This window comes from Aulonocara stuartgranti, assembly GCF_965226115.1.
Source record: "Aulonocara stuartgranti genome assembly, chromosome: 15".
NCBI classification, from domain to species: domain Eukaryota; kingdom Metazoa; phylum Chordata; class Actinopteri; order Cichliformes; family Cichlidae; genus Aulonocara; species Aulonocara stuartgranti.
The window spans coordinates 20,039,549-20,054,779 of record NC_138951.1 but is presented as its reverse complement, the minus strand read 5'-3'; the positions used below and the strand labels follow the sequence as shown (position 1 = coordinate 20,054,779).

The 15,231-nt window shown below is 43.2% G+C and overlaps 1 protein-coding gene across 2 annotated transcripts; it reads right to left on the bottom strand.

Moving 5' to 3' along the window:
- Positions 1-13,598: 13,598 nt before the first annotated feature.
- On the bottom strand, positions 13,599-14,721 carry LOC309688884 (uncharacterized protein). Of its 2 annotated transcripts, none has more exons than XM_082504961.1 (2): positions 14,411-14,721; positions 13,599-14,095 (listed from the first exon to the last, which is right to left on the bottom strand). In XM_082504961.1, exons 1-2 carry the CDS (start codon positions 14,490-14,492, stop codon positions 13,704-13,706), a joined length of 474 nt encoding a protein of 157 aa, XP_082361087.1. In that variant the 5' UTR covers positions 14,493-14,721; the 3' UTR covers positions 13,599-13,703. The 2 variants fall into 2 exon arrangements, with proteins under 2 accessions (XP_082361087.1, XP_082361086.1); XM_082504960.1 differs by having other exon boundaries at positions 13,599-14,555; positions 14,643-14,698.
- Positions 14,722-15,231: the final 510 nt, after the last annotated feature.

Here is a 15,231-nt window from a genome sequence, read left to right as displayed (position 1 = left end):
TCATGCCAGAAGAACATAGTCTGTTAGTGCCTTTTTAAATGCGTTGTAGCCCATCCACTCTGCCTCATGGACTAGCTCATCCATCATCTTTTTGACAGCACTTACACTGATGTGAGGCAAACCTTTTCACACTTGTCTGGTCAAGCAGCATTTAGTTAACTGTGCTGACTTCAGCGACGGCATCTTTGTGATATATTGTGATGATGATGACAGGTACATGACAGCAAACAAGATTATCCTCAGTCCAAAATTCATACATACTGATTATATGTATGGATTTGTATGGACATGTGCAATATATTCAACATCAGACATCCATCAATGACAATTTCATAACACTCGTGGCTAAACTAAAACCCAAAATACTTAAGATTTATTGCTTTAAGTTTTCCACTGCATTTCTGAGTCCATTTCACAAGCCTGTGCAGTTTATTTACATTTTTTCTAGCTGTGAGGAACTCTTTAATTCTAATGCAAATTCCTGGTTAAAATGACGATGCAGTATTCTAATTTATGGGACAATGGTATGCTAAGAGTCTACCACTATGTTAGCAACTCAGTGGGGCTACTTAGGCCTCAAAGGTAGCTTTCTTATAGCATGCTAACACACAGTGACGTTTATAATATGTTGTCTGTTCACATGCATGAGTACAAAGTACAGCTGGTGGTACCCTGTAGACAAGTGGCTGGAGAGTGTTGGGAAGAACTGGCTGAAACTCAGTGAGGTACTGCTGGTGCTAATGAGAGCTGAGATTATGCCAAAGCAAAGAAATTATGTTGGCTTTGTCCAGGCTTAGTAAGAGGTGGAAATATGGGGTAGGCAACGAGCACAAACATGAGTGAAAGAACCAGACCTAAGCATATGACAAAGGTTAGTAGAACCACAAAAAACAATACAAAAAAGTTAAACTAAGCTTAAGCATTAGTGCACCACTTTGGATGACTAAATTCTCTAGCATAGTTTCTGGGGTGTCATGAATTGGGTGAGTGGCTGGAAATTTCCCCCTGGTTCCTTTGTTTCCTAGTCTCCGCCCCTGGGCAGGGCTTCCACCTCTCCAGCAGCTCCACGCACCTGGTGCTGATTCAAGGCAATCAGGCTGAGAGATTTAAGCTCTAGTTGACTCTCCTTCATTGACAGTTTGTCATCTACTCCAAGTTGGTAATTGCCTCCATGCTGTTGTTATTAAGTGTCTGGCTTTTTTTAAAATCAAATTTTCCTGTGTCTTAGATCTTCTGGACTCTCTACGACACTTGCCTTTGGCTTCAGCTTCTCGTCTTGGATAATTATCTCACTCTGGAAATCTCTCTGAGCCTCACCTGCCTGCCCTCCAGCCATCACACAATATCGGATCCTGCAGAACTCAGGTCAGCCAGTCTGCACCATCGAACACATCGCCTTTCCCTCAAAGCCTGTTTCACTCCAGCTACAAGTAAGGTAAACATCCAGATATACTCATATCCTTCAAGTGCTCCTCTACTCCACCATTCTAACGCCGTTCTCCTCTTTCCTCAGTACGACCTCTAGCCGTACCTGTCACGCTCCAGTCGCTCCTCCAAGTCCCATTCCCATCTAGGTCCAGGACCTCGGCACCACGCCACACGCCATAGATGCATGTCATTTCTCCTGGTGCCCAGTACTGTTAAGTCTAACCTGTGGTAGTTTAAAACATTTTGCCATCTCTGCCTTGGGTTTCTGCGTTTGAGTCCAGTTCTGGTACCAGCTTTCGGGCCATTGTGACATAGAATTTAAATACCTGATGAGCTGATGAACATGTTGATGACCTGCAGGTACCTTTTATTCTCCTCTCCATTCTATAACAGGTTTTATGCATTTCTACCAGAAGGAAAATACAGCATGGTTAGCACTGATACCTCAAAGGACAGAATCTTAATCAAGGATGTTACTTCCTGGTTGAATCGAAACAAAACAAAACTGGATGGTATCAAAAAGCTGACACCAGCACGCCACCACGCTGCTGATCCATAAAGTGAGGATCAAAAATTCAATGATGACATATGCAGCCTGGATTCTGTTTCATGGATAGTACCCCAACGTCTGCTACATAAATTTATGTAATATCTGGTTCTTAAATAGCGTGAAGGTAAAGCTTGTCCTGCACCAGCTCAGCTGTGACTGAGGTTATCTGGAGACAGACAGGGCATCAACAAAATCAGTATAATTCATCTTTAGGAGACTTTCTGGACCACAGTTTATGGTAAACCACTGTTAAGATATGGTTCGCTGGTTTGTCTAAAAACTGAACAAAAAACACTGGCAGCTGCTATTGCTACCCCTAAGCCTCCTGGTAGATGTGCCTAGGGTATGAATTTGGAAATCCTAGGTGACATCTTTCTTGAGGTATCACGTTGAAAAGATTTTCTGAAAACTTGACCTGTGATCTCGAGATGTGAACTCATGTGAGATTTTTAGTAGATAAACCTATTGCACAAATGTGAAAATCCTAGGTGACTTTCTTCTTGTTTTATCACATTCAAGATTTTTAGAAAATTTTATCTCTGAGCTTACCTTGAGTTCGAGGTCACTGATATTGAGATTGCATTGACAAAGCAGGGTTTCCACGCTGCCTCATCCGAGGAATGATGACAATACCCTGCCAGCATGTGGAAAAATGTTCCTGTGATGCTTGGAGAAACCACCACATTTCCAAAGAAGAATGTTATGATTCAGTCGAGAAAACGAATGGAAGACTCAAACCTAAGTTTATGCTTCAGATCACTAGAGATTGTTCCACTCTCAGGTTGCCTACGATCAATGGCTATGCAACTACAATCACTAACGTTTGCCCTGCAAATCTGAGGCCTCCTTTGGTCATTTTTGCAATCACCAAAGGCTTAAAAGAGATTATGTCAATACATATAAATGAAGATTATCTATAGGTGACACATGCGTTACAAAATTAGGACATTTTCATGCTCAATTGAATAATAAAAACTGGTCTGTCAGAATAATGTATCACAAAGCACCATAAAGATCTCCCACTGTTTCTCTCTCATTTTGTTTCTTTTCATTTCATAATGCATATTTTCACAGGCAATTCAGCAAATTGCTTCTAGTCCCTTCCCTGAATTTAAATACAGATGTGAGTTTGGAAGCAACAGAAATGCATATTGAATATGGACAGTCAAAGATGGAAACAAAAGACATGCACACAGTCTGTTCTCAGATATGAAATTCATGTGAAATCCAGGTTAAATCAAGTGTAAAGGACCCTTTGGGAGGCTTTGTAGAAAGGCTGATGAAATCGCCTGACATGGTATTCAAGGTCACATTGGATGATGATTTAAACGATTGGCTGTTGTAATCAGCCTGTTCTGAATAATCCACACATAACCTGTGTGTCACTGATAACAAATAGTGAACATAGTTATAAAGTGAGTATCCCTGAAACATATTTGAAGATTATTGGCATAAATTAAGGTGATTAATTCAGTTTGATTTTTATCTGTGCACAGCTATTACAAACCATCCATAAAGTATTTTTATTCTTTCAATGACTGACAGGGCTTATGGAGTGGTTGTTGATATGGTTTATAACTCGAATACAGTATGTGGACGCTGAAATCTATTGTTATAGCTTGTACATATTGCGTTACAGTTATTTCATTTTGCCTGCAAAATGCAAAGTCAGCATTGGCTAAGCCAATAAGCGAGCTGTAAAAAAAGACTGTAAATGCAAAGTCAGCGGTGCTGCTACAAACAGCAGGTGTGTGCATCTGTGTGTGTGTTTATGTTTTTTCCCATTGACTGCTACTGACCTGTGAAGATTGACTGCAACCAAGCTTACTAAAGACAGCACAAAATAGATATCTGGGCAGCTGTGATATCTCACTTGGTGAGTGGAGCAAAATATATTGGTCTGTTGTTGTGAGAGAAATGAGATCTGAATGTATGTAGCCACTCAAACAGCCCCATGAGTCAATGCTGCTCAGCCCCCTGGGGGTCTTCAACCCTGTGCTTCAAATTCAACATTTTAGTTTTATTTGTCATGTTTCCTGCTTAGTTTGCTTTTTATTTTTGTCACAGAGTGACGTATGCTGGCTAGTACCTTGATGCATCATAGGGTTTATCCAGTGTTCACTCTCTGTGTCTGCCTGTGAGGTTTTCCCTCCTGGGTATTATTTTCTTCCACTTGTCGACTTTGCTTTCTGACACTTGCTGGAAAATTCCTTCTTTTAAATATGGGTTAGTTTGCTTTTTATTCAGCTCCAGCCTCCAAGTTTGTATTTTGGGTCTATACATTCTTTATCATATGATGACATTTTCCTGTCCTACCACAAACACACCTCTGACCTATCAGGGCATGGACACAACACCTCTGGAGGTGTCCTGTTGTGACTGGCAGAGGGAAGCTGGCTCTGGGAAGGGGTCCTTCATAGATCAGGCTTGTTTAGGTGCAGCGCACAGTTGCTCTATAAGGTTATGATATGGGAAGTTTGGAAGCCTTGGGGTGTTTTGCTCTTCTGCATTTTTCTATATATGAACCATTCCTCAGTGGGCTTTGTAGCATCACCCTGCTGTGGGAGACCACTGCTGAGGGGGAGTGCTACAGCCATTGGATGGAGATTTTGGCATACAACAGTCAAAGATATTATTATTGACATTTTTTCCTTGTAACATTTAAATTCTCATCATTTTTTGTTTATTTTTCTTTCATCTTACCAGGGTCATGGTTGTTGCTGATGTCACTGACTCATCTTTCCTGGTATCTATTGTTTTTACTTTCATACCATTCATTGCAGTCATAGTTTGTTGCGACAATTCTATAGAAGTAATTTACATTTAACGCGAACAGCTTTGAGCACTAACTGAATGGGGCTTATTAATCTGTATTTAATCTGCAAATGGTGTGGACATGGCTTGTTTTTATGGGTCAACCAGAAGCATGGGACTTTCAAACCCACATGCAAACAGGTAGAGATGCACACACTCACTCACACACACCATATTTGAAAATGTGTAAATTATTATTATTTAAATATGATCATGTGACGATGCATTGAGATGATAAAAGTGTGCATTTAATATCTGTCATTCTTTTTAATATAGCAAATCTTGCAACACCCACACACCTTCACTTGCTTCTATCTTACACACACACACACACACACACACACACACTCCCAGAAGTCCCAGTTATTTTTCATTATAATGATCCAAAGTTAGCTGGCAGTCTGGTGGCTGAGCTGAAGCACTTCAACATTTCTAAATGCAACAGCATTTCATTAGGATAGCTAGGCCACATCATCATGAATACTGATAAAAGGGAGGAAGAAGACGAGGAGAAAGCAGGGGGACCAGATGTAAGCAAAATAGAGAGAATAAAGGGAGAGGAGCAGAAAAGAGTAGAAGATAGATGAATCGAACTGTAGTGAAAAGAAGATTGAAAAATGAGGGGAAGACAGGCACAGCATCATTAAAGTTCCTAACAGCAAGAGAAACAGGAACTTGGCCAAAAGATGACTGACAAGCATGGACACAGAAGTTACACTGTTCTTACAGTGAGCACTGTGTCAGCACTCTCCAAATCCTGACAAAGAAAGCGTCCACACTCTGAACATACCTTACAGACACCAGCCTCCCTCTCTTCTCCCCTCTCCCTGTCAGGCTAAAATTAGAACTGCATTAATTGATTCTAGTAGGTGATGTAGCTCATGTAGTAGGTGAGGAACGTGGAATTTTATTAACAGATTTTGTAGCTTTTTTACAGACTTGCTTTGAAATGGTTGTGTCTTGGTTGCGTTCACTGTATCTTAATGCAGTCTGTGAGCTTTGGAGGCAGATTCTCTGTTTGAAGGGGATCGTTAACAATTCTTGTGATGGAGCAAAAAAGGCCCATACTTCAGAGCCGGATATATAAATTTCTCATTCATTTCATTGCTTACATCTGATGACATCCAGAGAAGTTTCAGAGCAAACTCTACTAATGATTGGAATATGGTTAAAAACTACAGCACACCTTGCAAAAGACAGCACACCTTGTTTCAGGGCTATTTCATCAAACTTCTTTTTCCAAGGTATTTTGGGTTTTGGACCCTTTCATGTCATGCAGTGCTTTGGTTTTTGGAGTATGTCCTTGCTTCCAGGGTGTCAAATTCTGCTATTTTGTCAAACCTGCAGGAGTCTTCAAGATATGCTGAATGTGCTTTTTTTTTTTTAAAATGACATCAGAAACAGCAGTATGCGACATTACGTGATGGCAGAGCTTCAGTTCATCCTTTGTCTTTTTTTTTTTTTTTTTTTTTTAATAAATAGGACAGGGGGAATGAATGAGAGAAAGAGGGGGAGAGAAAGAAAGAAAACCAAAGGGGAGAAGAGACGGTGAGAAGGGGGGGGAAGAGAGAGAGAAAAAAAAAAAAAGAACTCCTGGGTCACCTGTATGGAGAAAAAAACAAACAAACAAACAAACAAAAACAAACAGAGGAGACAGCAAACAACAAAGAGCAACATAATAATAGAGAAAACAAAGCACCATCACAATAAACTAGCTAGTCATAGATATCAATATTTACTAAATAATAAACGATATTGTGCAGCACGCAAGATAGACAGCGCACAGTGTGCTTTGAGGCAGCAGCCAAGAAAGCTTTAGTCCGCGTCTGTGAATACCCATGTGTGCATACCTGTGTGGATCAGCATGCTTGCATTCCAAAGGTTTCTCCATGTAATGATCTGCTAGGGAGTGTGGGGGGGCCACAGCCCCGTCCTCCAGGGTGTGAAGCGGGTATGGAGGAGATCAAAACTCCAGACATCCAGAGGCCCCCAGAACACAAGAGACCATGGAAGACCAACAGAGGGGCAGCCGCGCCACTGTTCCAGTAAGAGCTGAGGAGAGTCCCAGATGAGGGCTCGCCCAGCAGCCGCGGAGCAGAAGTCAGGGGGAGTTGCAGTGACGCGCCCGTGAGCTCCGCCGGCCCCCAGCTGTGCCTGAGTGACCGAGCCCCAGGCCGAGAGGCCGGGGGCACCCCACCTCCAAAGGGGCCCGAGCGAGCCCCAGGCCCCAGGCCCCGACAAGCGGCCGCCAAGGAGTGAGCCGGTGTGTACCCGGACGCCCACCCCCAGACACAAAGAACCACCAACACACCGACACCTGAGGGAGTCCGCCACCGGCAGGGGAAGTGGTGGTGGGTGGAGATAGGCCTCCAAACCTTGGAGGGCCTGAGGTGTCCCCAGAGAGGTGGCGTCTGATACCCAACCTGACATATAGACACAGACATACAGGCACACACATATACAAACATCCATTCCCACCCTCATGCTCTCATATGCACTCACTCCACACTCAACCAACGTGGAGACAGACATAAAGAGACGCTGTACACACAATCACACTCCCCAAGCGTACTCTACAAACCGGGTCTAGGTACCCTTGCCCCTGGAGGGGGGAATTGCACCCAGACCCAGGTGGTGTTACCCTTTTCCCTGCGGTGGGGAGAGGCAGACCACCCCGACTCCGCAGCAGCAGGGAGGCCCCACACCCCAGACCGCAGTCGGACGGCCAACTCCTCCTACTAGCCCTCCCGCTCCAGCAGGCCGCGGAGAATGGGGGTGGGAGAAGACTCCAAACCTCCCTCCACCCGCTCATTGTAGTGTTGATGCATATGTGTTCTAAGGTGCAATTAAAACCCAGGAGGGCATGGAGCTACCTGCCAAGGAGCAGCAGGTAAGCGCATAGTCCCTCCTGCTAGCCCTCAATGACTAAGTGTATTTAAAATTGAGAGGTGGGCAACGACGTCAGGGGTGAGGTATACACCCTGATGGTGATTTGGACTCCGTGATTGTGCCCACCCCCAAGATCCTATATGTATGTGTAATGAGAGTGTGAATAATGTGAATGTCTAAGTTGTGGGATAAAATTGAGGCAGAGGCAGCCAGAAGGGGACAGGGGGGGGGGGGGGGGGGTAGCCTCCTCTGCACCCTGGTGACATACCCCCACTCCAAGGCCCTGCATGTGTGGGTGGTTGTGGAGGAGCGGGAAGAGGGAGGCAGCTGGAGATGGGGAGGGAAGGAAGGGAGGGGCAGGTAACCCCTCCCTGGGGCCAGCTCCCCCGCTGACCCCAGTAGGCACCCCCACCCTCCACGACCCGCCAGGGAAGGGGGGCCCAGGCCCATCAGACCGGGGCCCAGTGCAGTAGCGCCCCCCGGCTCCACAGAGCCCTGGACAGTCCACCCAACCCCACCACAGAGAAAACTGCACCCACCCCACCATCCACACATCTTCCAGACTACATAAGACGGTAAACGCCCAGGCTGAGATCTTCCTCCACCTCTCCTGTATCTCCCCCTCCTGCAGAGAGTTCCTGAAGAGAAGAAAGCTCCTGCAAGATGTGACCATCCCCCCCACCAGTTGAAGAGCCCCCCAGGCGGCTCGACGCACCGGCGGCACCCTGCTCCAGGGCCGGGCCCCCATGCACCCACCCGCCCACAACCCCGGCAACACACCAATCAGGACCCAAGCCCCCGAGGCCCGGCCCGGGCCCCAGCCCAGAGACGGAGCGCCCCCAGAACCTCACGCCCATCCCGGACCCACCCAGGGGCAGCCAGGTTGCCAGGTCAGTAACCCACGTCCGTCAGCACAGACCCTCCCCTAGCCCCGCTGCACGCAGCCGCGAGGAAACAGTCACCTGAGAGCCAACAGAGCCCCCAACCGGACGTGACCGCTACCCCGGGTTGAGCTCCCCAAGGAAGATGCCTCCGGGGAACCCCCCGACGCCCTAAGCCTGTCCCTACCCCCTCACCAATCACAACAGTGAAGGCGGGACCAAACTATGACCCCCCACCCCCACTAGGTGATGGAGCTGATAAAAGGGGCCCAGAGCAATTGATCTAATGTGGTGGCAGAGGTTGTGTCAAGACTAATGTAATCTAATAGATAATTTCTATATTGGTTAGAATTAAGATTATTTTTATTTTTCCAGTTCATGAGGACTGTTTTCTTGGCTATGCATAGGGCAGTGAAGATCATATGGGCTATATTCTTTTCTGAAGTGACATTATCTAAGCTGCCCAGTAGACACACTAAGGGGGAAGTTGGGATGTTACATTTCAGACACTTTGATAAGTCTTCACATATCTCGCGCCAAAACTTTTGCACTGGTGGACAGAACCAAAGAGCATGGATGTAATTGTCTGGTGTATTGCCTTGACAGTGTGAGCAGTTGTTGGAAGATGTAAAGCCCATCTTGAACATCCGATGACCTGTATAGTGCACTCTATGAAGTATTTTGTATTGTATTAATTGCAGACTGGGATTTTTAATTAATTTAAAAGTTTTTAAGCAAATCTGAGACCAGAAGTTTTGGTCTAGGTTGACTGATAAATCTGCTTCCCACTTTGCAGTAGGAAGGGATATTGATTCATCTAATTTAGAAAGTGTTCTGTATATTTTAGATAATAATTTGGGGGATTTAAGAGTAAGAAAATGTGCCGCACTTAGTGGTGTTTGTAATTCAACTTGACTGAGGTTAAATTTCTTTTTTACTATGGATTTAATTTGTTGATATTCTAAAAATCTTGTCTTGTTGATCCCATATTGTTCAACTAGTCTGTCAAATGGAATAAATTCTGTTCCCTCTAATATATGTTCTAAGTATTTAATTCCTTTACAACTCCATTCAAAAAATATTATTGTTTTGTAATATGTCAGGGTTATTCCAGATAGGTGTACGTTTGCATGGGATTAATGAAGACTCCGTTATTTTTAGAAACTCCCACCATGCTGTTAGAGAAAAGCTGATGTTGATACTTTTAAAGCATTCATGTCTTTTGATGTTTGAGCTAATAAATGGTAGGTCTGAAATCTCTAGATCCTTGCATAGTGCCTGTTCAACATCTAGCCAGGGCTCAACTAAGAAGGTATGTTTTAACCATTCTGAGATGAACTGAAGCCTGTTGGCTAAGAAGTATTGGTGAAAATTAGGCAGATCTAATCCTCCTCTATCCTTGGTTCTTTGTAGCGTTTTTAAGCTAATACGCGGGGATTTATCTTTCCAAAGGAATTTGGTTCAGATCTCTGGATTCATATATTTCCAATCTTGTGATGGTTTGTTAGGGATCATCAAAAATAAGTAATTTATTTTTGGGCAAGATCATCATTTTTATAGTGGCGACCCTTCCCATGAGTGATATGGGTAAAGATTTCCATCTAGTCAGATCGCCTTCTACTTTCTTTAGAAGTGGGATGTGGTTTAGTTTAGTTAAGTCTGAAAGCTTAGGAGAGACATTAATACCTAAATATTTAATATTTCCGGATTGCAGTGGGGCAGAGGAAGAATTATGGAAGGAGCAGTTAATGGGGAGAACTGTAGATTTTGGCCAGTTAATTGAATAATCTGAAACTCTTGAAAACCACTTTATTAAAGTAATTACCTCAGAGAGGTTGGTTTGTGTGTTTTGCAGAAAAAGCAACACATCATCCGCATAGAGACTGATTTTATGTTCTATGTTCTTACATTTTATGCCCTTAATTGTTGTAGCCTGTCTAAATGCTGCTGCTAGAGGTTCGATAAAAATTGCAAAAAGTGAAGGGGAGAGTGGGCATCCCTGTCTGGTGCCCCTCAGGAGATAGAAGCTGGAGGATGTCTGGTCATTTGTTCTGATACGAGCTGTTGGGGAATTGTATAATATTCTTATCCAGTTTATGAAAGAGTTTCCAAAACCAAATTTGTGTAAAGTTGCGAATAAAAATTTCCAATTAACTCTGTCAAATGCTTTTTCTGCATCTAGAGATAATATTATGGTTTCGATGTTTTTATCGTATGAGTAGTCTATTAAATTAAGTAATCTACGAGTGATAGGTTTGTAGCTTGAACCTATTCGCTGGAACGTTAAGACAATATAATTACACTGCAAGCAAGACGCAAGTAGGCAAACTTCTTCATGGTACTCGTGCACGGGAGAGAACCAGACAAACGCCGTTCCTTCGCTTGACCCCAGTAGCTCTCGTCCGTCCTCCCGTAACACTGTCCTTTTATTGAGGTTACATGAATATGCATAGGTTCATTAACATACGACGTCTACATACAAACAAAGAGTACCTTGCCTGTGTGTGTGTGTGTGTGTGTGTGTGTGTGTGTGTGTGTGTGTGGCTGATCAAAGGGTTAAACATCCTTGGTCAGGAAGAGGGTAGCCTCCCCCTCACCCTAGATAGTTCATCCTAGATAACACGGTGAGGAAGTCCTGCAGTTCATCTAAACAAAGAGCACTTAGACTAGAACAGATGTAGCTACGTTAATCCTACCATAAAACAATAAGACACGGTATGACCTCTCATGCTCCCAAAGTGCTGTCTAATACACACAAAGTTTGCAGACTATCAAGGATCAAAACCTCTACCAATCTACAACTAATTACAAAACTCTAAGCATATATAAGTAAATATTTCTAAGCATAAATGACAATCAACAATACAAATCTAACAACGAGTGTTTGTTGAGGAGTGCCGACCTTTTATGAAACCAGTTTGGTCAGGATGAATTAAGAGGGGGGTCATTTTCTCTAATCTCTTTGAGAGAGCTTTGCAGATTATTTTGAGGTCTACATTTAAAAGAGAAATTGGACGATAGCTTGAGGGAAATAAAGGGTCTTTGCCTGGTTTTAGCAGGAGACTAATGTTGGCAGAATTCATATTTGGTGGTAGTCTGCCATTTTCCTCGATTTCCTGCAACATGCCGTGGAATACTGGTGCCAAAATTGTCCAGAATTCTTTGTAGAATTCTGCAGGGAAGCCGTCTGGACCTGGAGCCTTATTATTGGGCATACTTATCAGGGCTTCCTGGAGTTCACTTGGCGTCAGTGGCGAATCCAGTTCCATTGCTTGACTGTCTAGTAATTTTGGAAGAGTTACGTTGTCAAGAAACAGATCAATTTCATTTTTAGATGGGTTTATTTGTGGTGAGTATAAAGTTTCATAGAAATCCCTAAAAATGTTGTTTATTCTTCCAGGATCATATATTGTGTTCCCCGATAAATCTTTAGCAGCACATATAGTTGTTTTTTCTTTATTTATTTTTAGCTGGTTGGCTAGAAATCGACCTGATTTGTTACTGTGTTCAAAATTCTGCAAGCGAAGTCTTTGTATAAGGAATTGTGTTTTTTTATTAATAGTTTCATTTAATTCTAGTTTTGTTTTGCATATTTTGTTCAATGTTTCCTGATCTTGGTTGCACGCGTAGGCTTCTTCTAGTGATTTGATGTTTTTTTCTAATTCCTGAATATTTTTGTTTTCTTCTTTCTTTTTGTGTGATGAGAAAGAAATTATTTTACCTCTCATCACAGCTTTCCCTGCTTCCCATAGAACAGAAGCAGATATTCCGGGAGTGTCATTAAAGTCTAAATATGAAGTCCATTCCTTTTTAAAGTATTTAATAAAGTCTTCATCTTTAAGTAGTGATATATTAAATCTCCAGTTTTTACTTGGCGTAGTATTATTCTTGTGCATTAGTGTTAAAGATACAGGAGCATGATCGCTGACAGCTATAGGATGAATCTCAGTGTCTGAAATGTCACACAGCAGTGAGCTGCTGACCAAAAAATAATCCAGACGAGAGTAAGAGTGATGAACATGCGAGAAAAAAGTATATTCCTTACTGGTGGGGTGAAGAGAGCGCCATGCATCGCAAAGACCAAAGTCGTTCATATACTGTTTGATTATATTTGTGGACTGCCAATTACGCTGAGTTCCTGTTGTGTTGAGCCTATCCATTTCTTCATTTAGTCCAAGGTTGAGGTCACCGCCAAGAATGAGTGTGCAATCAAGGTGTTCAGAGAGTGCACTAAAAAAACCGTGGAAGAATGAGGGTTCATCAACATTTGGACCATATATACTAACAATACATAGTTTTTTGTTCAATATTGATAGTTTAATAATTAGAAATCTACCCTCTGGATCTATAACTGTATCGAGTACTGTAAAATTAACATTTTTATGTATTAAAATTGCTACTCCCCGTTGTCTAGAATTATAACCGGCTGCAAACACGTTAGGAAACTCAGGTGTTTTAAGTTCATTTAAACCTGTGACAGGTTTGTGAGTTTCTTGTAATAAAACAACATCTGCCTGTAGTTTTTTAAGCTGGTTAAATATTTTTAACCTCTTTCCTCTGGTGCCAGCTCCATTTACATTCCATGTGACAAACCTCAGCATGCCCATAATTGTGTGTGTATGTCTAATGATGTATGCTGGGTGTTTCGTTTAGACAGGTGGAGAGAATATGGAAACATCCCTTGTTTGTAAATAGAAAGAGAAAAAGAAGTGTGGTGAGAGACTCCATAAGTCTGACTATGTGTGTGAATATTCACTAATATGAACAAGCGTGGCTTGCTTATGTGTCCTGCAAGTCTGTGCGTGCTGTGAGGCTGTTGTGAATGTGCTGCCGTTGAGCTGATGTGTTTGCGTGATCGTGTTGTGAAAATATGGAGAAATAGAGGGTGTTGTTTGTAGGTGAGTGGGGAAGTAGGTGACCACAGCAGTGAAAGACAAGAGAAAGAAAGAAACCACATGAACTGTGAGCGACAACAAAAAAAAAGAAACGAAACGGAAACATTTCAATTAAAGCAATGACGGAGGGTGACAGTGTTATATCTGCTATGACATCATATTGATATTACTAGCTTAAACTCATGTTAAAGGAGAGAGTGTGAATGAATAAGAAAAGAGTGTAGCGGGTTCTTATCTGGAGTGCAGTTAATATAACCACGGTGTGGTGCCGAGGTCGCGGTAAAGCTGTCCGTCCACGTAGAGCCGGTCCACGGCGATGACAGCACGGGAGCCTTTCTGGATGAAGCTACATCGAACTGGGAACAGGACCTTGCGTCGTTCCAGGATCTCTTTGGGGAACTGGTCGTTCACGCTGAAGTCCGTTCCTTTCAGCTCTCTGCCGCGACTCTTCACCTGTTCCTTCTGTTTGAATTGACTGAATTTGGCCACAATAGGCCGTGGTCTCCCGGTCCGCGACCGCGCGCCCCCCAAGCGATGTACTCTATCGAAGTCGATGTTCTTTACGGTGTCCTCCGGCAGCTTCAGGTGGATTTTAATGAAGTTTTTCACCGTTGCCTCTGCGTCCTCTCCGGCAGTTTCTGGAATACCAGAAAACACAAGATTATCTCTCATGCTACGGGCTTGTAGATCGATAACGGACTCTTTTATTTTTTTATTTTCAATGTTTAGCTGGGTCACGTTATCGGTGAGAGATTTAACCGACTCCCGTAGCGTGGCATTTTCAGCGGCAAGCGTTTCCACCTGCTGCTGGCTGAATTCCAGGGATTCTCTCAGAGATTTAAATTCCCGGTGTAAAATCTCCACCAGGGACAGCCTCGCATCGAAACTGGACAATCGCTTGTCGATTGACTCCAGGATTTCTGCGATGTCTTTGCCGGCAGGCGATGTTGTACCGGGGGAGTCTGCCTGGCGACTTCTCTTCGATGACGGCGTCTCGATTTTGGCCGGGGAAGATGCACTCTGGGCCTTATGCATTACTAAATCTTGAAAACAGCGGTCGATGTAATCTTGGAGAGCGTCTAAACTCTCCCCGTTGTCCTCCAGGGTGTTAGAGATGATAAAACAGATGTTGTTAGTTATATGACAATTGATTAGTATATTTGGTAATACTGAAGCTTGGAAAACCTTTGTTAAACTCTATGCTACCATTTGCTTTTTCTCCGCCAAAATCTCCGGCGTCTGACGTCACCTACAACATCACTTCCGTCACTTCTTGTTGTTGAATCTGTGCCGCAACGGTTACAGCACACTCAGTCAGGAGCCCTTGGTATTACTTTTCAAAACAATCCTTCATCCAATATGAAGAGTTGATGTGACTGAACACATCTGAATCCAAAATACCTTCTTATTGCAAACCTAACCAAAGAACAAGAAGAATTAAAGCAAAACAAAGTACAAAAACAGGGCACCAAGATGGTTTCCTGGTTGACAGACTTTTAGTTTATGCTGCCACTGAATGGACTGTTAGCTTTTGCCACCAAACATCGTATCTTTGTGCCAATATCTGGCAAATCCAAAAGACTCGGTGGCTGGAAAAGGTTCAGCGGTTTAAATGAGCAGCACAGGTTAATACAACAGGTCAACGTTTGCAGCAGGTTCAGGCTTTAAAAATCAAACTGCAGTAAAATCCAAATATTCACTTCCCACAAGTTTCAGTACTGGCAGGTTTCTTCAGATGTCCATGAGCTTGCAGGTACAGTCAGTAAGCAGTCAG